This window comes from Acinonyx jubatus, chromosome D4, assembly GCF_027475565.1.
Source record: "Acinonyx jubatus isolate Ajub_Pintada_27869175 chromosome D4, VMU_Ajub_asm_v1.0, whole genome shotgun sequence".
In the NCBI taxonomy this organism is placed as follows: domain Eukaryota; kingdom Metazoa; phylum Chordata; class Mammalia; order Carnivora; family Felidae; genus Acinonyx; species Acinonyx jubatus.
In genome coordinates, this window is record NC_069391.1 from 7,471,704 (window position 1) to 7,493,573 (window position 21,870).

Here is a 21,870-nt window from a genome sequence, read left to right on the forward strand (position 1 = left end):
AGAGCCCAATGCAGGGCTCAGACTCACGAACCGTGAAATCATGACTTGAGCTGAAGTCGGACGCTTAACAGACCGAGTCATCCAGGCGCCCCACAATTTTTTTTTTTAATTAAAAAAGATTTTTTAGTTAAAAAGAGAGAGGCAGAGTGAGAGCGGGGAAGGGACAGAGAGAGAGAGAGACACAGAGTCTGAAGCAGGCTCCAGACTCTGAGCTGTCAGCACACAGCCCGATATGGGGCTCGAACTTACAAAGTGTGAGATCATGACCTGAGCCAAAGTCTGGTGCTTAACCAACTGAGCCACCCAGGCACCCCAATTTTTTTTTTTTTAATTTTAGGGAGAAAGAGAGAGAATCCTAAGCAGGCTCTGTGCTCTGTGCCTCTGAACCTTGGGAGGACCCAAGGTTCAGAGAGTAACATGAGGCTCGATCTCACGACTGTGAGATCACGACCTGAGCCGAAATCAAGTCAATCAGATGCTTGACTGAGCCACCCAGGCATCCTGTGTAAGCTTGTTATAATCCAAGGCAGACTGTTTTTCTCCCAGGGATGACCAGGGGGCTTCCCAGGGAAGATCAGAGGAGAGGGACTCCATGTACAGATTTATACCAAGATTGCTTATATGTTTATTTACAAATAGGAGACACACACACACACACACACACACACACATATAGATATCACTGGACATTTCAGGAAACTTGGACCAGGGAACAGCCCTTCTTCTCTGTCTGCCTCTTCTCTGGGCTCCCTCCAAACTCAGCTTGAGCTCTCTAGAAAAGGGCTCCTGACCCTTTCTTGCTGGGAAGCCTGTGGGTGTTCTGTTCTGGCTGGGCTCTCGTTGCCTCCCATGTCCAAATCTGCCTGTCCCAGTGGGCCATGGGCAAGGGGCTGTTAGCCTTTGCTCAGTCATTCATGTCCAAGCCAAATTCTGCATACAACTCTTTGGTGGTGACACCTCGGATCACGGCTGAAAGGAAAGAAGGAAGAAAGAATGTGTCCGGGTGGGAGGCATAGGAAGGAGAATGGCCCAAGGACTGAGCTACCCAGGACCCACTCCTACACCTTATTCCTTCTCCTCTAGTTGGCCGAGATACCCTTCTGCTACTCCTTCTAGACCCCTCCACTGTGGGCCCTGCTTGGCCACCCCAAACTAGACTCATTGAACCCTCACCCCACTTCGCAGAGGAGCCAAACAAAGCTGAGACTGCACTGAGCATACGCTGAAAATGTAAATTTATATTCACATTGCACCTGGGGCCTGCTGAAAACTCTCACTCCTTAGGCTGCCCTATGGGCCATGTCCTGGCCATTTGGTGATGCCATGCTTCCTGCTCCCTCAAGGACTCTTTTTTCCTCTCAGGGAAAAGAGGTCTCCTCAGAGGCCTTCTCTAACCACCTTAGCTCATCCCCACCCGCCACCCTGTTCATGTCTCAGTATTCCCCAGCTCTGGCATTTGTTTCCTTCATAGCAGTTAACACATTTTATAATTCCTTTCTTTGTGCTCCTTTGCTTACTGAATAGGCCCCAGAAGACTGGGAACCAAAGCCCTCAACCTGGCAGGTTGGTGAGTTCATGCTCAAACCTGTCTCTGGCTCTGATGCAGGCTCTATACTTGAAGGAAAAAACCTCAGGGACTCCTGTAAGAGCTGTCCAGCTGCTTTGGGGCATTTGGGGAGCAGGGCAGCTGAGGATGGGAGGGCTGGAAAATTAGAGGGCCCAGGAACAAAATCCAAACATCCTGGGGAATGGGGACTCCTTCCCTCTGAGCCCTGGCTACTCCTCTGGGGTCCTGATGCTCACCTAGCTTGCCTAGCAGCATCTGGCCTACATCCTTGATGTCGTTATACTCGTGGAGCTGGGAGATGTGGTCCTCCAGTTCATCCACACTATAGCCTCTGGGATGAGGGATGGAAGAGAGAGAGAGAGAGAAAATGTTTAAGAAAGCTGGGGAGGACCCAAGGTTCAGAGAGTAACAAGGCATCTATTTAACAAATGTTCACTAGGGGCCTACTAGGGACACAGGGAGGGCCCTGAGGAAACTTACAGTAGGGCGGGGATCTGTTCAGCCCCTCGCTCCTGGCAAACGTCTCTGTGCCCTTAGGGGGTGGTTCCCAGCCACACGCTGGTACTATGTGACCCTGGCCATAGCCGAGGGATTCACAGATAAGCACAGGAGTGGCTACTCAGATCCCCTCATGTGTGAAAGGCACATTCAAAGGCTGCTCAGTCTATGCCACATGGCCAGAGCATGGGGCATGGGAATATCTAGGAGTTGCGAAAGAGCCAGCTTCCCCCCAGGCACTGAGAATCCCACCTGCAGAGAGAGAAAGAATGGAGTCCGTGTGCAGATGGGAGCAGAGGCAGAGAACCAGGGCCGAGAGAGACCGCGAGAGGGATGACCTCTGTTCTGGACAGCTTTCCTCTTCCTAGTTCCAGGTCCTCCTGGGTCTGACCACACCCTACCTGAAAGATTCAGCTGAGACACCCTGAATCCAACAGCAGGGCATGGGGTACGGTCCTTAGTTTTACACTAAGCTAGTGTGGCTGGGTTTCAGTTACTGGGCACTGGTTAAAAGTTATCTTAAACATGCTGAGGGGTCCAGCAAGACCCCAGCAAGACTTACTCAGATATTAGTTGGGAGATCTCCGTGTCCAGCAGGTCCCTCTTCTCCTTCAGTTTCTGAATGTCAAGGTGCAGAGAATCCTCACTGGCTCCATCAGCCTGGCCAGACTTGGGAGATGGCCGCTGAGGGGCACAGAAAGTCATTAGCCAAGGGCGCCTGGATGGCTCAGTTGGCTGAGCATCCAACTTTGGCTCAGGTCATGATCTCATGGGTTTGTGAGTTCAAGCCCCACATCAGGCTCGCTGCTGTCAGCGTGTAGCCTGCTTCGGATCCTCTGTCCTCCTTTCTCTCTGCCCCCCCTCCCCTCAAAAATAAAGCAATAAAAAATAAAAAAGTCATTAGCCACACTGACCCATTATCCACAATTTAGAACCTACAAGTTGTCCTCAACAGCCTAGCCCTGCTTCTGCCTGCTGACAGACTCCCCCCACCTTTTAATAAGATTACATTTCCCTGCTTCCCTTGGAATTAGATGTGGTCCCTGTAAGTTCTGGCGAGTAGAAGTTAATCAGAAATGGTGTGTACGTCTGGGAACTGTCCTTCCAGGAAGAGGGCCTCCCTTTCTCTGGCGTTCCTCTTTCCCACTGGCTGGGATGTGAATCTAATGATAGAGTTGATCAGTATCTTGGGCGATGAGGTGGAACCCATGTTGAAGATGTAGTAAAACAAGATATAGACCTGGGTCCCTGAGGGTTAGGGTTAGGCCACCATTATTTGGGGTTTTCTTTCATTCCCAGCCAGACGTAATCCTAACCAGTGGGCTCACCCTGGCCCCTAATCTGACCTCAGATAATCTGCTTCAAGTCTACTTCTTGGATTCTCAAGTCTATGATGTCGCTGGGCTTATCATCTCATTGGATAACAAAACCCTTCCCGGGAGCTGCCGTTCACCTTTGCCCTTTCTGCCTCTAAAAGCTGCGAAGTCCAGTGCCTGGGACGCTGCTAATCCTCAGGAAATGTGTGTTGGATCAACTGTCTGCACAGGACAGAAGAGACCGAGGAAGGGATTCAGCAACGGATAAGACCGCAAGCCTGGCCCCTGCCTTCACAGAATGTATATACAACAACCAATAACTGTTTTCCCTCCAGAGAGCTCCACTGAAAGCTCTACTCACACTTCACCAGAAAGGCCTTGCCTGGCCACCCCGCCTAAAACGGTCACTTCTCAATGGCCCACTATTCCTTTGTCCTGATACTTTATAACATCCATCACCACCCGACATAGACGTTTCATTAATAACCTTATGCTCCTTGTTGGCCTTACACCACTGGAGTGTAAAATGTATGAGGGCAGGGACTTTGTTTTGTTCACTGTGTCCCCAACAGTGCCTGGCACGTGGTGGACATTCAATAAAATGTGCCAAATGAATAAGTGAATGACAAATAATTAACCAACTAACAACAACCCTGAAAAGTGCTTTGAACTTGAAGTACCTTGTGCTAAGGGAGCGCCTAACAGGGCAACCGGACTGAGCCAGAAGTTGGGGTGAGGCTTCTCTTAGGGACTTCAACTCTAAAGGATGAGCAAGCATCGGCTTGGCAAAAAGCTGGAAGGAAAGTATTCCAGAAGGGGAGCGTGTATCTAGATGGCCAAGGCAGGAAAGAACACATGCGTCTGAGGGAATGAGAATGGTTTCTGCGTGGGGTGGATCGTGGTGTGAAAAAGAACAAAACCAACCACTTGTGGTGCTGTCAGGAGGGAGGAGAGACAGAGCCGGCTTGGAGAACGTGGGGTACCGCTGGCAAAGGCCAGGACACCGTTTCTTCTTTGAAGCTTGGTGGGCAGGAGGAAAAGAAGGGGAAGGCTTGAGAAATGGCCTGGAGTTTCTCAGCAGAACAAGGTCTGCTGGGTGAAGGCCTGACGAGGGCTGGGGTGGGTCAGCTACTGTTGGGGACGGGGAGGAGGGCTGGGGGCAGCACCCACTTACCGCCGTGGAGGGTGAGAAGGGGGGCGGGCACAAGGGTACTCACAGGGGATTGGAAGGCCCCGCGGCAACTTTTGGAAAGTCCTGGTTGAGTCCTGGAGAGGAATCCGAGGGAAAAAAAGACTGATTGAACCTAGAATCCGCGCTGGGAGGAAACGGGTATGTGGGGGTGTAGGAGGTAAGGAGTTGGGAAGGGGGCAGATAGGGTCCGGGATCAGGGCAGGGATCCTCAAGGAAGGAGGATTCTGAGAAGGGGAGTGTGGAGGGCTAGATGGGGGCTCTGGAAGTGATCTCTGAGATGAGAGTTGGGCAGGGCTATGAGGCATCAGGAAAGGGGCCGTGAAGGGATGCGCTTTCGCCCTGCTGTCCGCTCTTCGCCCACCTTCTGAGCCCTGGGGTCCGGGGCCCCCGACTCGGGGGAGTCTGCAGTGCAGGAGCGTCCAGGGCGGAGGCGGGAGAGCGGCCTCTCAGGCCCGCCAGGTAACCGGAAGCTTAGGATGGAGACCGGCAACGGACAGGTAGCGAGCTGCGCGCGCATCCTGCTAGCCCAGGACCCGCCCCGCCCCCCGAGGTGGGCGGGGACAGCGGCTGCGCGCGCAGCTTTCATTGTGACTCCACCTGTCCGTTTGAGCTCGCGGGGCTCTAACCACGCCCCTTTTCCCTTTCATCTCTCTTATCGACCAATAGGATTGGCGGATTGAGGCCACGCCCCACCCAGCTGGAGCTAGAAACGCCCCGTCCCTCCTTTTCTGGCCATCACGTCTGCGCGGTGACTACCGGGAGCAGTTCCGCAGTGGTTGCTGGGATCGCGATGATGTGGCCCCCCCCGCCCCCCTCCCCTTCCCGTGATGTCGGAAGAAACCCGACAGAGCAAATTGGCTGCGGCCAGGAAAAAGGTAAAGCGTGCCGAGTCGCGGCTCCCTGACCCAGCCAAAGGCCCCTTCGACGGCCGGGCGGTGGTCAGAGTCTGTGCTGCCCCTAAGGCACACAGGGAGAGCCCCTCGGCGCCCCTTGGCGGCCCCCCGCCCCCCCACCAAAGTCTTCTCAGGCCGTCCCGCCCCCTGGCAGCCCAGCCCCCGCCCTCTCCCGTCGCCCCTGGGTGACTTTGGGCAGTGACTCCCTGGGCTCCCCACTCCGGGCTCGGCTCTCGCCTTCTGCCACCCAGAACCAGACGACCTGGGCTCCCCGGGCCGATCCCGGTCTCCAAGGACCTGGGTCCTAGCCCTGCCTTCCCCTCCCCCACCGCGGAGCGGAGCCGCGGGCGTCGGTAGGGAGGAGTGGAATGTAGTTACGTCACAATCCCCCTCGGAACTGTCATTAGCGCCAGGAGCCTGGTGTTTGATCTTAACTACTCAGTCCTATGTTTTCATCCCCTTTCCGGTGTCTGGTCATGGCACAAATTTCCAGTTTGAAGGGAACTGGGGACTGTAGGACCTAGGTGGGAGGGGTTTCAAGCGCCCTTACTAGACTGTACCCCATCCTTAGACATTGACTTCACTAGTGATCGAGACACGTTGATAACACCTTGGTGACAATGGGGAGAATGTGTTTCCTTTAGTTTGGTATCCTCCTAGGTTTCTACTGTTCAGAAAGACTTCTGACATTTTAAATCTAAATCCTCTACCTCACATTTTAATTTCCTATGATTCTGGAACCAGTGCCTCTTAATCACTGCTCTTTGGAGTGAGATCTGCTTACCCTCTGTGGAACAGATCTCTGGAAACTGAACTTCACAGCTGGGAATCTTCCCCCAATCATCATCTGAACATGGAGTGTCCTGAGTGCCACAGGATAAATATGGGACCAAAGCCTCAGTTTTTGCTTAGTTCTCTTGAGAAAAATCCTTTTATGTTAATACACCTAGGGATGACATTTGCATAGATTTGTAAGATTATAATAGACTTCTCTCTGAAATGGTGCTTGGGTTGCCCTTGTTCTGTTGTGTTTCCAAATTCACCAGGCGTGTGCCTTCACTGCTTTCTGCTGTCAGGGTCGGTTGGTGTAAAAGTTTGAGAAATACCAGTCTGCAGCCTTGACAGATGTGCAGGAATGGACTCTGATGTCTGATTATTCAGATGTTTCAGATGTTTACTTTTCCACCTCTGTGCCTCTGGGATTGCCTCTTGGCACCTGCTGATTTTGTAGCATAACCCCAGAACTCAGAGGCAGAAGACCGGGTTTAAATTCCATTATTGCCCCCCCACCCTTTATTTTAAAGCCCCGTCACCTATCCATTTCTGCAGTCATTAAGGATTACAACATCTTGTCGGGTTGCTGGTGGCATTAAATCAGGTGGCGGATAGAGGAGTATATTGTAAACAGCAAAGTTGGATGTGAATATGGGGGTTTACGGTTCTCACGAGTCCTACTGCTTTTCCTTGCTGCAGTTGAGAGAGTATCAGCAGAGGAACAGCCCTGGTGTTCCTGCAGGAGCGAAGAAGAAAAGGAAGATTAAAAATGGCAGTAACCCTGAGACAGCCACTGCTGATGGTTGTCACACTCCTGAGGATGTGAGTATTGGCTGGCTAGGCTTCCGGGGGCACAGGGGTACGTGAGGGGTAGTAAAGGGCAGTGATGAAGGTTGTGGAGAAAGTGTCAGGTACAGGTTTGAATCCAGCTGTCCCTCTGCTGGAGACCTGTCCCTGCTGGGGATATACTTCCACGTCAGTAAAAATTGGGGTCATTGTGGTCTGACTTACACTTGTGACACTTATACTTGAGATGATTGATGTTGTTTTTAAATTTTTTTTTTCAATGTTTATTTATTTTTTTTGGGACAGAGAGAGACAGAGCATGAACGGGGGAGGGGCAGAGAGAGAGGGAGACACAGAATTGGAAACAGGCTCCAGGCTCTGAGCCGTCAGCCCAGAGCCCGACACGGGGCTCGAACTCCCGGACCGCGAGATCGTGACCTGGCTGAAGTCGGACGCTTAACCGACTGCGCCACCCAGGCGCCCCTTGATGTTGTTTTTAGAATAATCCCTTAGTATAGGGCCTTGTGCGGGGTAAACATTCAGTCAGGGGTGGTGCTGTGTGACTGATGGGGTGACTTTCCTCATCCCCAGCTTCAAGGGGAAGCCAGGCAGTGCGAACAGCCATTTGCCACCACAGCCTTCCCTTAGGAAGCACCAAGAGAGGCCCAAGCACTTGGGTCAGGAGACAGTGGGTTTTGAGTCCATCTTTGCCACCTGTTGGCTGGGAGACCTCAGGAAAATCACTTCCTCCCCCGGGCCTCAGTGGCCTCATCTGTAAGATGATATTGCTGGAGCAGGTCAGTGTCTTCCAGACTTCTAGCTGGAGCCCCCTTTGTCCAAGTGAACCCTTCCCTCGGCAGTCTGGTTTTCAAAACAGAGATGAGATTCCTGTCAGATTCATCCCCGGCATCCTGGGCCTGAGGAGAGGGTCTCACGGATGTATTCAGAAAACAGCTGCATCGGGCAGGTGACTGCATTCTGTGTCACTGCATCTTTCAGGGGACTTTTCTCTCTGTGCACGTTGATTTCTGCAAGGTGCCAGGTGGCCGTTTGGGAAGGCGGCACAGGCCGTGGATTCGTTCCCGTCTCTCTTTTCCAACATTCCATTCTCGTGACCCCATCTCTTCTTCCTTCCCTGACTCTCTCACCTCTCTCTAAGCCACTTTTCTCTCTCTCTCCCCCTGCCCTTGTTTCTCCCTTTTCGCCTCCTGTAGATTCAGGACATTCTGAAGGTGCTGGTGTCCGACCTTAACCGCTCCAATGGGGTAGCGCTCCCCCCATTGGACAAGTGGAAGGTGAGGCAGTGCCGAGCCCCCTCTCTGGCTTGCTCTTTCCCAGCTGTGCATGCTCCAAGGCTTCTCTGGTTTGGGGGATACTTTGCCTCTGGCTTATTTTATGTTGCTGTCATTAACCCTCAGCCTGTTCATGTCTGCTTTTTCACCTGCTTGGTTGATTGGGTTTGTTTTCCTTCCCCCACATCTTTTATCATCTTAGAGAAGGTGAGACATACCTTATGGGCTCAGAGGAGCTGCTAAGGGGCATGGGGAAGGGAGTACAGGCCTAGAGGAGTCTGGAAGCTTGTATTTGCACTGAGTTCTACGATTCCGTGTCTGTATCCTGCTGTGGTCCTGGAAATGAAGACCCAGATCCTTCTTGTCTTATTATTTTTAACGTTTACTTATTTTTGAGAGAAAGAGAGAGACAGCGTGAGTGGAGGAGGGGCGGAGAGAGAGGGAGACACAGGATCCGAAGCAGGCTCCAGGCTCTGAGCTGTCAGCACAGAGCCCGACGTGGGGTTTGAACTCACGAGCTGTGAGATCATGACCTGAGCCGAAGCTTAACTGACTGAGCCACCCAGGTGCCCCTGCTTGTCGTTTTTTAAACCCTCTCTGTCTCAGTAACTGTTTCCCACTTTGATTTTCTGCTCCCGCAATGCAGGCTTGTGGTTGCAGGGTCCTGGACAGAGCTGACAGCATTTCCAGAAATGGGGAATCATGGAGAGATTTGTTTCAATGGGACATTTGGAGGGGGTGGACAGTGTTTTTTAAACACTCCAGACTTTAGCTACAAGACCTAACGGTGTGAAATAACCTGGTTGTTCACAGGATTGTCGTGTTATATATACTTAAGTCCTCAGAAAATTACTTTTGTCCTTTTCTGAACTTTCTTGTGTTCAGTGCTAGGGATCCATGGGAACCCAGGTTCCCTGAACAGGTTGGCATGGCAACACCAGGTTCCGGGGTCAAAGGTCACAGCACGGACAGTAAACATGCAAATGATTCATCTTCAGCTCCCCAGGCTCTGCAGCATTTGCTCTAAGGAGGGAGGTAGGGGTGGGTTGTCAGAGGCCAGGGCTGATGGGTCCAGAGAGCAGCTAGCCCTGGGCCCTGCAAGAGGTATGGCCTCCTCCTGCTGGCTTCACTGGCTGGGCCTTTGCTCCCTAGTCCTCTCCCCTCATCAAACTTGAATTTGTCAGCCATCTTCCCCATCTCTTTGCTCATCTGTCCTGTAGGACATGAGAATCTCTAGGGGCCAGACGCTTGGACTAAGTGTCAGGCCTGAGCCTGGAAAGAGTCTGGGTGGGGCTCTGGTCAAGCAAGTAGGTCCAGGTAGGGAAGAGGAAGTGGTTTCTCCATGGCTCCTTGTCCCCACTCCCAGGATTGTTCTCCAGGATGTCAAGAATCAGAGGGTAGACATCTTCCCTCTGGCTTTTCGGGTTGGTTCTTGGTTTTAGAGCCAGGAGATTGGGGTGGGGGTAGTGGCCATGTTTTTCTTTTTACTTGCAGGCATAGGGTGAGGCTTCTAGTTGGGCAGCTGCTTTCCCAGAAAAGGCCTGAATAAGGCAAACATGGCCAGTGATTGGGGGGAGCAGCGGGGAGAGGAAAAGAGAGCAAGAGAGGAAGGAGGCAGAGGGTGGCGTTGACCACATCTCCATCACCACCACCCTCTTGCCCAGCAGGGGCTCAGGGTGAGGGTCACTCTGGCGTTCCGGAAGAGCCGTGCCTGTCTCCTCCCTGACTGGGCACACCTATCTTCCACCTGCTGTGGCTGCCAAGGTCAGAGCCTGGTACTGTCTCTTGCTGAGCTCCAGGGAGAGCAAAGCCATCATGTATTCATGAAGGAGGTCATGCATACCCTGCTTTGAGCTTTGGCCATCCAGAAGGTTGCAGAGCGGCCCTCCACGCTCCAGAGTGGCTCCCAGCATGTGCGATTGTCACTCTGACCACAGCAACCCCAGTCCTGCCCGCTCTGTACCCCTGCATCCATGGCAGCAAGGCACCTTCTTACCTGCATGGCCCCTAACCCCCTGCTCTGTTCCGTGACAGGCGCCCAAAGACCGCGCCGCTCCTGCTGCACCAACTGTTGATGACACTGTGTCACCTGGCGGTGTCCCTTCCCCCTGTGCTAGTCCCCCCCGTGTCACTAGCATGGCATCAACTCAGGTTTGTGCCCCCTCCCCCCTTGCCTGCCACCCCACTGTACGTTCGCCCCATGCTCCTCCTCAGAGGACCGTACCTGCTTTGGGCCCTCGTCCCCTTTCTTCAGGTAGTTTGGTTTCTAGAGCCAAGCACCCTTCCCGAGGACTGAAGTGAGGGAGGCCAAGACCAGGTCTTTCCTTGAAGTTTGGGAAGATGGAAGGTTGTCAGAATGAGCTTGGCTCCCCCCCGCCCCCACCCCTGGGTGGTCTTATCAGAAATTGAGTGACTACCTCATGCATTTCTTCCCTAACAGAACCATGATGCAAAAAATGAACCTTTTCTCATGGAAGAAAGCAAGTGAGTAACTCCTATGGGGGCAGCGGTCCCTAGGCTGAGGGAGTTGGGGCGGGCCACTGCCCGTGACCCCCTCTTTCTCTTCGAGCCTCCTACACCCCTGACTCCTGTGTTCATCCGCAGATGTCTGTCATCTACCGAGAGCCTGCGACAGCTTTCTCAGCAGCTCAATGGTCTTGTGTCTGAGGTACCCCAGAACTTGAAGCCCAAAGGGGAATAGATGGGGAGGGAAAATATAATAGAAAGCAACAGAGGCGGAGAGAGGGAAGAGCCTGGGACCAGCTGGCCTGCTGGCTGATGTGTAGCTCGTCACAGCTCCTCTGAGTATCCTCTTTGAAGCTCCCCGAATGAAGGGGTTGGACCTCGAGGCTGGTTACCTCGTTTGATCCTGCTGCAGAAAGCACAGAGTGAGAGCTGCCTGGGAGGGGGATGGAGGAGGGGGAGATAAGAACCAGGAGGAGTTGGTACAAAGGGGTTACTGCCAAGTTAGAAAAGTTTGCAGTTGTTGGGCAAGACAGGAAGTTGGAGAGCTTAGGCACCGAGGGGGACAGCGCGCGTCTCCATGTGAGCCCTTTCGTGTCTCCTAGTCTTCATCCTACATCAATGGGGAGGGCCTGGCTACTTCTGCTAACATAAAGGATCTGGAGGTAAGTTGGCCTGGACCACGGCCCAGTGATCCTGCAGGCCAGCCCCCACCTCCTCCCACAGCGGGGGCTGGGTGCCCCTCTGCCAGCTGAGACAGCCCAGACAGCCCCCAACCCTAATGACTGCTCTCTCTACCTCTCCCCCCGCCCTCGTCCAACTCCTCCTCCTCCTCCTCCTCTGCATGCGCCTCAGAGCCGGTACCAAGAGCTATCACTAGCCCTGGACTCCAGCAATCTAACAAACAAACAACTCAGTAGCAAGATAGAGGAATTGGTAAGAGTCCAGTGGGGTCCCCTGGTTTCACGCTGCCAATCTGGGGCTCTAGTTTTCCCCTGGGGCTCTGAAGAGAGGGGCTGGGGGCCCCTGCTGCCAAGGGAGAGTGGGGTGCTGGGGGGCCTAGGTCTCAGCTGGAGGGACCCCGGAGCACGGAGCATGCAGCATGGCTCTCTGTGGCTGTCCTCTTTGTCTCATCTCTGTTCTCCAGACACCCCTGCTCGAGTCCTCTCCCCACTTGCCCCGGGGCTGTTGCCTCTGGAGGAAGCACTGGCTTGACTGGTGTGGTCTGGCCCTGACTCAGTCCCTAATTTGCTCTGTCTCTGAACTCGGACAAGTCACCTTTCCTCTGTGGGCTTCAGTTTCCTGAGGAGGTAGAATTCGAGGTGTCCGAGTCTGTCTGATTTAGCTCAGAAGATCAGGGCCCTTCATTCCCATATCCCTGCTGTTAGGAACCGAACGGGGCCTATGGTACATGCTCAGTAAATATCTGCTGAATGAGTGCACCCTTCCAAGCCACGAGCTGGCAGAAGGGTAGTCTCGTTTCTCAGCTCCCATTTTAGAGGTTTATGTCCTTGGCCTTTTCATGGGTATTCTGGATTCAGACTCTCACTTGTGTAGATGTGAGGCAAACCACCCAAGACCCAAGGTCTCTTTCCTTGGGAGCTTGAGGAGAGTCTGTCAGTTCATGTCCCCATGAACTTTCCCTTTAAAACCCATTTCTGGCCCCTGCCCATCCCTCCGTTTTGGTCTGGGGAGGGTAGTAAAAGGGGGACAGCCTCAGTTACCCTCCTTTGACTCTCTCCACAGAAACAACAGCACCAGGAAACTTTGGATCAACTGGAAAAAGTAACGTAACATGATTTGTCTGCTGATTACGTGGCGGATAGGTTTGGGGAGGATTCAGTTGTAGAGGCCCATTCTCGTCTGGGTCTGCTCCCAGCCTGGAGAAATAAAGGGCCCCCTCTTCCCGCACCCCTGCCCTACCCCTCTGCTGCCCCCCCCCCCCAGGGCCCCAAATCTGGCCTCATTGTTGGGCCTGTCCTGGGCCATCGGTGTCATTCCAGGAGCGTGTCTTTTGCTGTTTCAACTCTGCCTCCTTCCAGTCAGGGATGTTGTATCCTTCTTGCAGGAGAAGAAGGAGTTTGAACAGAAGCTTATGAAGGAACAGGGTTCTCTAAGGGAACAGCTACAGGTGTGTGGTGTCAAGGTCTCCCTCCCACCCCCCAGGAAACGCTTCCTTTCCTCCTCTTGACTACTGCTTCCCCTTTCCTCCCAAAGGTTCACATCCAGACCATAGGGATTCTGGTGTCTGAGAAGACCGATTTGCATACAGCCTTGGTCCATACACAGCAGGCAGTCAGGCAGAAAGCAGGTAGGAGTCTAGACACCCATGTCTCAGCCTGGCACATTGGCAGGGCTTTGGTGGGATTCCTTCCTGGGTCCCACTTCGAACTCTTGTCATTCCAGGAGAGTCTGAAGATCTTGCTAGTCGCCTGCAGTCTTCCCGCCAGCGCGTAGGAGAGCTGGAGCGCACGCTGTCTGCTGTCTCTACACAGCAGAAACAGGTGGACAAGGTGAGCCCAGCAGCTGACCCATCCACTGGAGGCGCAGCTACCCTGACAGGGGAATGGCCTGAAGGTCCCTTCTGTACGACGGGGTGTCTTGCTGCCCAGAAGGCAGCACGGGCCATTTCTCGCTGCTTTAAAGTTATGTGGTTATTAAAAGCAACCTGGGGCTGAGCTGGCTGACTTGAGGGAGTTGGCAGGGGTGGGAGCTGCTTTCTGGAGGGAGCACTGAATGCAGAGCCCAGAGGCTGAGAGCCAGCCCTGCCCTCCATGGGCTGTGGACCTTGGCCAGTACAGAACAGTACTTTTTTTTTTTTAATGTTTGTTCTTGAGAAAGACATGTGCCAGTGGGGGAGGGGCAGAGAGAGAGAGAATCCCGAGCAGGTCCCAGGTGGTCATCGAGCCTGCCTTGGGGCTCGATCTCATGAACCATGAGATCATGACCCGAGCCGAAACCAAGAGTTGGATGCTTAACTGATGCAGCCACCCAGGTGCCCCTAGAACGGTACTTTTAGTATGCTACCATTTGTACAGGAAGGGGAGAAGGGTGTGTGTGCTAGACACGAAGTGTGTGAAAGGATGTATAAATACCCAGGGAGAGAAACAGAGTAGCTGGGAGGCATGTCACCTCTGTCCTTCTGGGTGGTGGGCTGTGTGAACAGACCATCCATTAAAAAAAAGGAACAGAGATCACGATGCAAACTCACTTCCCCTCCTTGTGTCTGCTCCCCCACCCCAGGGGGAAAATGGGTGAAGAATCAGATGTTTAATCCCAGCTCTGTCTCGGTGACGACTTAACTTGTGCTACTCTGTGTTGTTCACCTGTAAAACAGACATGCACCCATGCCTCCCCCAGGCGGTGATCGCGGGGATTCAGTGCGATTGTTAGCTCGGCGCCCAGTAAAGTGCCCAGTAAAGGTTCAGAAGTGCTGGTGCCGCTAGTAATAATGATTGCAATCCTATCTGCCCTGTGTGGGCCTCTGCTAGCCAGCTGTGGCTCTCTCCCACCCTTACCAAGTTCTTAGCTGAGGCACGTGAGAACATGGGCTTGGGAATGCTTTGAACAAAATGTCAAGGGCGGGTGCGGGCTGAAGAAGCACAGCTCTAGAGGAGTCCCTGTGCTGCCATTAGTCCTTGAGACGCACCTTCTGCCTGCCCGATCCTGACCTCGCCTTTCTGTGTTTGCAGCACAACAAGGACTTGACCAAAGAGCGAGATGCCCTCAAACTGGAATTATACAAGAACAAGTAGGATGGCTGGGGGCTGGGAAGTGAAGTGGGAGGGGGATAGGAACATGGGCGGGGGGGGGGGCATATGGGTTAGGACAGATGCAGAGCCAGGCTCTGGGCCCAGCTGTGCAATCAACACAGGCCGTGGCCTCAGGCCGCTCCTGTCTTCTCTCTGGCCTGCCACTTGTGACTCCTGATCTCCGGGTCCCTTCCGACGCCACTGTTCTGTGGCTCTGTGGTGAGGGTGGTGGGTGGATCACCAGAGCGCTCTTTTCTTTTCTTTACTCGTACCTTTCTTTGCTGCCCGTGGCTACAGCAAAGACAACGAGGACCTAAAGGAGCATAACTCGGAGCTGGAAGAGAGGCTGCGTGTCTGTATGAAAGAGAAGGAGGCCCTGCAGCTTGGGGTGCAGGAGCTGGAGAAGAAGCTGGAGATGTCGGAGCTCCTGTTGCAGCAGGTAAGGCCAGAGTCCCAGGGAGTTGGGGCCCCATCCATCTGGGGCTGCCGTCTCCAGCCAGGAGCTGGAAGATTTGCATTCTCGTTCTGCTCCTGCCATAGAATCCTGCTGCAGACATTGATAAAGCATCTACAAATCGGGCCCCGCCCAGACCTGTGGAATTAGAATCTCAGGGATGGGGCTTTTTTATTTTTGCTTTTTTTTAAAGCGCCCCGGTTGAAAACCATTGTCGTATAGATGATAGTTCCGAGTCATGACACATAACAAGGCAGTTCTAGCCCATGCGTCTGTCTGCTTCCTCTTGGAGGCCGGGCCACCAGGTCGTCAGGGTGCCTGGGTCAGAGAGCTTCCCCTTGTCAGTGCTTCTTCACACTGAGTAACACTCAGCCTTCATGTCACTTCCTTCGGCAAGGCTCTTCCTTCCAGATCAGCACAGGAAAAATCTTGCCTCTTGCCCAAGACAGACCCTCAGATACTCTGAGAAGGAGTGTGCGTAGGTTCCTTGTCCTCCCTAAGATCTTTTCCTACCGAAACAGCCCCAACTGTTTCTCCCACGGTCTGTCACCCTCCTGATTGCTTTCTTCTGGATGGGATCTGAATTGTCAGGGCTCCTCTGACAGTCAGTCTTCCAGAGCAAAACACGAGTCTGCAGATTCGGCCTGGCCTGGGCAGCATACAGAGCTCTGTATCCATCCATCCACCCATCCATCCACGCAGTACGACTGGAATGCCTCCTTTGTGCCCATTCCTGTGATGGGCAGTCTAACAAATGGCCTGCTGGAGATAGAAAAAGTGAGGGCTTATGCTTGCTCCGGAGTTGATGGATGCCTGTCCTCTGTGACATGAACACCCCATCTCTGGGACAAGCACCACTCTGTAGCCTTAATCATTATAGCCAGAAAGGATCTGGAAGGATGAACACCAGGTTGATGGGCCTGGGAGGCAGAGGGCCACTTACAATGAATATTCAGAAAACATGAGGCTTGCGGATGTAGTACTAATGACGTGAGGGTGGACCTCTTCATCGATGTGGATGCACGTTATCCTAGCGCACACCCGTTTGCGGGAACCTGCATAGAGCAGCCCGGTTTCCCAACGCTAACCTTCTCATTTTCTACTCTCCAGTTTTCTAGTGGGTCTAAACCCCCCGACAGCAACCAACAGTTACAGCAGGCCCTGGAAGAACGGGCACGGCTGGAGACACGTGTGGGGCAGGTGAGGCCTTGCAGGGCGAGGGGTGTGGAAGCAGGATGATCGCAGGCAAGCAGGAGCTGGTGAGGCCCCGTGGCTGCCCCTGCTAACCTCTGTGCCCGTTCTTGCAGCTGAAAGACACCCTCAAGCATATGCAGCTGGAGAGAGACAAGTACGTAGAGAATCTGAAAGAGGATAATGCCTTTTGGCAGGAAAGGATGAAACAGATGTCTGAAAAGGTAAGGTGTGACCTTCGGCCCCCCCACCTTAGGTCATTTGATCTTTCGGGGCGTCAGTAAAATGGGAAGCCTGTCACTTGCTGTGTGCAGCCAGAGGTGGCTGGGTGGTTTTTGCGGGGGCGGTGGGGGTGGGGTGGGTGGAGAGGGCGACGGTTGCCTGGCCGTCCCTCCCTCCGCACCCCCCACATGTCCATCCCTTCTGTGCTCTGGGCAGATGCAGCAGTTGAAGGAAGAGAAGGAGCACAGCGTGAGTCAGGTGCAGGAGCTGGAGGCCAGCTTGGCTGAACTGAAGAAACAGATACGTAAGCTGGGGCCGGAGTGGTAGGGGAACAGGATTGGTGTCAGAGGGCCAGTGAGGATGCCTTCGAATGCTCTAGGAAGGCGGACAGATGGAAGGGCACTGTGGCCAAGGGAAGGAGGTCTGGACCAGGAGTTGGCATATCTGGGTTGAGTGCCCACTGTCAACTACCCAGAGTTGTCTTGAGCATAAAAACGTGAAGAACTCTCTTCATAAGTGTCTGGAAAGATTGCACGTCCTATGAGTGTGAGGGATTATTGGTCAGGAAGCCAAGGTTTGGGGTGGGGAAGCCCAGTGGGGAGCCGTGGACCAAGGGGCGCCTGGCTGGCTCAGTCGGTAGAGCGTGCGACTCTCGATTTTGGGGTCGTGAGTTCCAGCCCCTTGTTGGGCATGGAGCCTCCTTTATTTATTTATTTATTTATTTTTATGTTTATCCATTTTTGAAAGAGAGAGACAAAGCACAGGCAGGGGTGGGGGGAAGAGAGAGGGGGACACAGAACCCCAAGCAGGCTCCAGGCTCTGAGCTGTCAGTACAGAGCCCAATGCGGGGCTTGAACTCACGAACCGCGAGATCATGACCTGAGCTGAAGTCGGATGCTCGACCGACTGAGACACTCAGGCGCCCCGTGGAGCCTCCTTTAAAAAAGAAAAAAAAACAAAAACTAGGAGCTGCGGACCAGAAAGAGGGGTTTTTTGAAGGCACAGGGATAAGAAGCCTCTACCATGTGCCCCCCGCAGAGGTCCCCCCAGCCCAGGAACCTCCAGCAGGGCCCTCGGAGGTGGAAGAGCGACTGCAGGCGGAGGCTGAACAACTGCAGAAGGAGCTGGAGAACCTGGCAGGGCAGCTGCGGGCCCAGGTGCAGGACAACGAAGGTCTGAGCCGCCTGAACTGGGAGCAGGAGCAGCGGCTGCTGGAGCTGGAGCGGGCCGCCGAGTGCTGGGGGGAGCAGGCTGAGGAGCGCAAGCAGATTCTGGAAACCATGCAGAATGACCGTACCACCATCAGCCGTGCGCTGTCCCAGAACCGTGAGCTCAAGGAGCAGCTGGCTGAGCTGCAGAATGGCTTCGTCAGGCTGGTGCGCAGCCCTTCCTCCCTGGCTGAGTTCTTTGGTGCTGGGCAAGACTCTTGACCTCTCCGGGCCTTTGTCTCCCCGCCTGTAAAATGGGGCCGGTGGGGGGCGGGGTACGGACCTTACGTGAAATGGTGCCAATCACGGCACCTGTGAGCGCAGATGAGTGGGGTGGGGGGATTTTCCCACCTGCCTCCACCTTTCCCTGAGCTGTGGGAGGCAGACACCAAGCTCTGGGGTCTCCAACCACACTGGGTAGCCGCTGATTCCTTCTCTTCGTCCAGAGCAACGAGAATATGGAGATTACCAGCGCGCTGCAGTCGGAGCAGCATGTCAAGAAGGAGCTGGCCAAGAAGCTGGGCCAGCTGCAGGAGAAGCTGGCGGAGCTGAAGGAGATGGTAACCCCTGCGTCAGCTGCGGAGGCCCCGGGGGGGGGGGGGTGCGGGGGGCGTGGCCAGGACCCGCGGTTCCAGCCTGGGGTTGGTGGCGGGGGCATGTGACTCCAGAGTCCTTCTGAGCACAGCTCCTCGTGGCTCCTTGCTCCTGACTTTGAGAAGTGGGTAGCCCCGGGCCGAAGGTCATCATTCCAGCTAGAGCCTTCAAGCTCCCAGTGAGGGGGGAAAGCTTCTTGGACTCAGCTGTGGCTTCTGACCCCAGTGGTCACTCTTCACTTCTCATCTCTCAGGCTCAGTTTCCTTAATCTAGAAGGGAGATGACCCTTTTGCTCACAGAGGTGTCGAGGGTTAAATGACAACCATGCCCTTAAGGGGAGGGGGGGGCCCGCGCTTTGATTTTCCACTAAAGTTAAAATGGAAAGAAGGTTGTCAGGAGGTGTGAGGCTGGGTGAGGGAGGCGTGGGGCTCTGCGCCAGGGGGCAGTCACTTAGGTCCCGGAGTGAAGGAGCCAGCCCCCCCCCCCCCAACCGCCCACGGCAGGGCGGCAGAAAGAGCTGTTGCCCCTACTTCCCCGGTCCCGGCTCGGAATCTGCAGGCCGCCACCTGCCTCACTCCCAGGGTCTTCCCGCAGGTGGAGCTGAAGAGCCAGGAGGCCGAGAGCCTGCAGCAGCAGCGAGACCAGTACGTGAGCCACCTGCAGCAGTACGTGGCGGCCTATCAGCAGCACGTGGCTGCCTTTCAGCAGCTGGCCTCCGACAAGGAGATGCTGCAAAAGCAGGTGCTGCTGCAGACGCAGCTTATGGACCGGCTGCAGCACGAGGAAGTTCAGGGCAAGGCGGAGGCCGAGATGGCCCGCCAAGAGTTACAGGAGACCCAGGTGAGGGGCTTGGAGCGCCGGGCCCCCGGGGAGGGCCTGCGGCCTGTATCCCTTCTCACTCCTTCCTGGCCCCTCAGGGACGCCTGGAAGCTGCCACCCAGCAGAACCAGCAGCTCCAGGCGCAGCTGAACCTCATGGCTATGCCTGAGGAAGGTAAGCGGGACCTGCCCAGGGAAGAGGACGGAGCCCAAGGAGGAGGAGGGGGGACTTCAGGGCGGCGAATCCTCCTCCTCCTCCGGGGACGCGCTGGCCCAAGGTCGCTCTGGGAGGTGGGGCAGAGCCGGCTTTCCTCCCCTGCCCGCTCCACCTCCCCCGTTGGGTTGTCTGAGGCCCCTCCGGCTGCCTCGACAGGAGACGGACTGGACGGTGAGGAGAAGGACGGGGAGGCAGCCCCGCCAAAGCTGAGCATGCCGGAGGACCTAGATAGCCGCGAGGCCATGGTGAGCGGCCCTTCCCCGTCCCACCTTCCCGCTTCCCTCTGGGGTCCCCCGCCACCCTTCTCTCTTGGTTTGCCCCCCTCGGCTTCTCTTGACCCCCAACCTCCCCCGGGAGCCGGTGGTCCGGCCTTGCACCATCCTCGAAACACCAGGTGTGCCCACCGAGGCAGTGAGAGGAGCTCCTCTCTGCCTCCCCGGCCCCGGCTCGTCCCGAGCTTCCCCCACAAAGGCGCACGCGTACACGTCTTGCCCGCAGGTGGCATTTTGTAACTCGGCCCTAGCCAGTGCCGAGGAGGAGCAGGCGCGGCTGCGCGGGCAGCTGAAGGAGCAGAGGCTGCGCTGCAAGCGCCTGGCTCGCCTGGTGGCCCCTGGGACCACCGAGGACAGCGTGCCTGGGGAGACCCACCAGGCCCTCCAGGTGGCCATGGACAAGCTGCAGGTGAGTGAATCGGCTCCGGCACGGCTCCGGCACGGCCCCGGCGGGGGGCGGAGATGGCTAGGGAGGGCTGCCGAGCCCTGATCCCGCTGCTGTGGCCGCAGAGCCGCTTCCTGGAGCTCATGCAGGAGAAAGTGGATCTGAAGGAGCGGGTGGAGGACCTGGAGCATCGCTGCATCCAGCTTTCTGGAGAGACGGACACCATAGGTGAGCGGGCTGGCCAGCCCCCGGGGTCGGGGGAGCTCCGTGAGGGCTCGCAGAGCCTGAGCGTCAGCCGGTCTGCCCCGCAGGAGAGTACATTACCCTCTACCAGAATCAGAGGGCCGTGCTAAAGGAGCGGCACCGGGAGAAAGAGGAGTACATTAGCCGACTGGCTCAGGACAAAGAAGAAATGAAGGTGGGCCCTCAGCGTCCCCGGGAGCAGAGAGGGGGCGGGGTGGTGCCGGGGTAGAGCTGGGGCTCAGCACCTCTCCCTCCAGGTGAAGCTACTGGAGCTGCAGGAGCTGGTGCTCCGTCTGGTGGACGAGCGAAATGAATGGCAGGGCAAGTTCCTGGCCACTGCCCAGAACCCTGCTGGGGAACCCACTACGGCACCCCCAGCCCAAGAGCTTGGCGCTGCCAGTGGCCGCGGTGGTGAGTAGAGCCCGCGGGCGGGCGGGCGGGCGGGTGGGTGGTGGGGGAGGGCTTGCACAGCGCTCAGGGCCCCGCCCCTCTCTCTCCCCGAAGATGATCTTCGAGAAGTGAGCCTGGCCGACAGTGACAGTGCGGAGCCTCCCCAGGGAGAGGCCCTGTCACGCCACACTGGAGCTGAGAACCCCACCGCTCAGCAGATCATGCAGCTGCTGTGTGAGATCCAGAACCCCCGAGAACGCCCAGGCTTGGGCAACAACCCCTGTGTCCCCTTCTTCTACCGGGCCGATGAAAATGATGAGGTGAAGATCACGGTGGTCTAGGAGTTAACACTAGCACACAAAGCCTAGACAAGTGGGGCTGGGGGCTCTGCCCCCAGCCTGTCCCTACCACCCTATCATTCCTTCCTGACCACGCTTTTATCCTTAGACTACCAAGATAAGACCCTCGAGAGGGGTATGATGAACCCCCTAACGAGGGAGACAAATATGTGCAGACCCCTTGCCACCTTGGCAACGGCTGTATCTTTATCTCTGGGCTGTTCACAGTTCCAGAAAAACAAAGAGCCAGAGGCTCAATAAATATAGTTTATTTAGGAGGTTGCCTCTTTTGGGGAGCAGAGGCTCCCTGGTGGCCTCCTCGCCCCCATCAGGTAGTCCTTCATTCAGAGGGGCTCATGCATCCTCTCTTCAGAGGCACTTTGGGGCACAAGTGGCCCCCACACTGTCCAGTTAGGTGACTGGGCAGCACTCTCCCAGGCCTTGGGATGTCAGGGCTAACTGAGGCCAAGCAAAGGCGTAAGCTGGTGGTGGGGTGGGCTCCTCCCCAGCTCCCTCCCCAGTGTACATACTTATCTGTGTAACATTTTGTATATTCTGGGGATAGGGCAGCCCCTGTACCATAGCAGAGGTTTGAACTGGCAAATGGGGAGAAACTTCTATTAAATATTTGAATATAGGGCAACTTATTTATTGATAGCATAGGACAGAGAGGAAGGGGGTGGGGATGGGGTCCTGCAGGGGTAATTCGACTCCTGTTTTGCTTTTTATCTCAGAATAAATGGATTTAGCCATACTGCTTGGCCTCGTGTGTGCCTCTTTTCCAGTCACCGGTCACTAGGTCCTGGGGTCTGTGCTGTGGGTGCTGAACAGGGAGCAGGTCCTGCCAGCAGAGGGCAGGCTTCTGGATTGTGCAAAGCCCCGCTGTGTCTGAACCTGCCCAAAGGAGCTGTGAGAGACGGTCCAGCCCTGTCGCCCTCCTGTTGCTTGGGGAAGCCTGGGGGATCTCAGGGGGACTCGAAGGTGGGTGGGGGTGGGGAGGGGCAA

General features: G+C 55.3%; 2 protein-coding genes across 7 annotated transcripts; one reads left to right on the top strand and one right to left on the bottom strand.

Annotated features, from left to right (window-relative positions):
• Window positions 1–595: 595 nt before the first annotated feature.
• Window positions 596–5,090, bottom strand: SWI5 (SWI5 homologous recombination repair protein). Its single transcript, XM_053205446.1, has 7 exons — window positions 5,087–5,090; window positions 4,935–5,043; window positions 4,599–4,647; window positions 4,306–4,401; window positions 2,628–2,749; window positions 1,804–1,898; window positions 596–969 (listed from the first exon to the last, which is right to left on the bottom strand). Exons 1-7 carry the CDS (start codon window positions 5,088–5,090, stop codon window positions 905–907), a joined length of 540 nt encoding a protein of 179 aa, XP_053061421.1. The 3' UTR covers window positions 596–904.
• A 200-nt stretch (window positions 5,091–5,290) lies between these two features.
• Window positions 5,291–21,619, top strand: GOLGA2 (golgin A2). Of its 6 annotated transcripts, XM_027035245.2 has the most exons (27): window positions 5,291–5,448; window positions 6,940–7,062; window positions 8,241–8,321; window positions 10,353–10,469; window positions 10,759–10,802; window positions 10,923–10,986; window positions 11,387–11,446; window positions 11,637–11,717; window positions 12,528–12,566; window positions 12,850–12,912; window positions 12,999–13,092; window positions 13,188–13,294; window positions 14,474–14,532; window positions 14,831–14,972; window positions 16,098–16,187; window positions 16,295–16,402; window positions 16,617–16,704; window positions 17,439–17,776; window positions 18,055–18,168; window positions 18,797–19,042; window positions 19,120–19,195; window positions 19,394–19,482; window positions 19,736–19,918; window positions 20,020–20,122; window positions 20,206–20,312; window positions 20,395–20,548; window positions 20,642–21,619. In XM_027035245.2, the coding sequence occupies exons 1-27, from the start codon at window positions 5,401–5,403 to the stop codon at window positions 20,866–20,868; spliced, it is 3,045 nt and encodes a 1,014-aa protein (XP_026891046.2). In that variant the 5' UTR covers window positions 5,291–5,400; the 3' UTR covers window positions 20,869–21,619. The 6 variants fall into 6 exon arrangements, with proteins under 6 accessions (XP_026891046.2, XP_026891048.2, XP_026891049.2 ...); XM_027035247.2 differs by lacking the exon at window positions 11,637–11,717; XM_027035248.2 differs by lacking the exon at window positions 10,353–10,469.
• Window positions 21,620–21,870: the final 251 nt, after the last annotated feature.

Excerpts from the sequence above, each read along its gene's own strand:
- SWI5 (XM_053205446.1), bottom strand. Across the intron at positions 4,402-4,598 it reads GCGGGGCCTTCCAATCCCCT|CTTCAAAGAAGAAACGGTGT; the intron begins GTGAGTACCCTT and ends CTGCCCACCAAG. Across the intron at positions 1,899-2,627 it reads ATCTCCCAACTAATATCTGA|AGGCTATAGTGTGGATGAAC; the intron begins GTAAGTCTTGCT and ends CCCTCATCCCAG.
- GOLGA2 (XM_027035245.2), top strand. The coding sequence starts at position 5,401 with ATGTCGGAAGAAACCCGACAGAGCAAATTGGCTGCGGCCAGGAAAAAG. Across the intron at positions 5,449-6,939 it reads TGGCTGCGGCCAGGAAAAAG|TTGAGAGAGTATCAGCAGAG; the intron begins GTAAAGCGTGCC and ends TCCTTGCTGCAG. Across the intron at positions 11,447-11,636 it reads CTAACATAAAGGATCTGGAG|AGCCGGTACCAAGAGCTATC; the intron begins GTAAGTTGGCCT and ends CATGCGCCTCAG.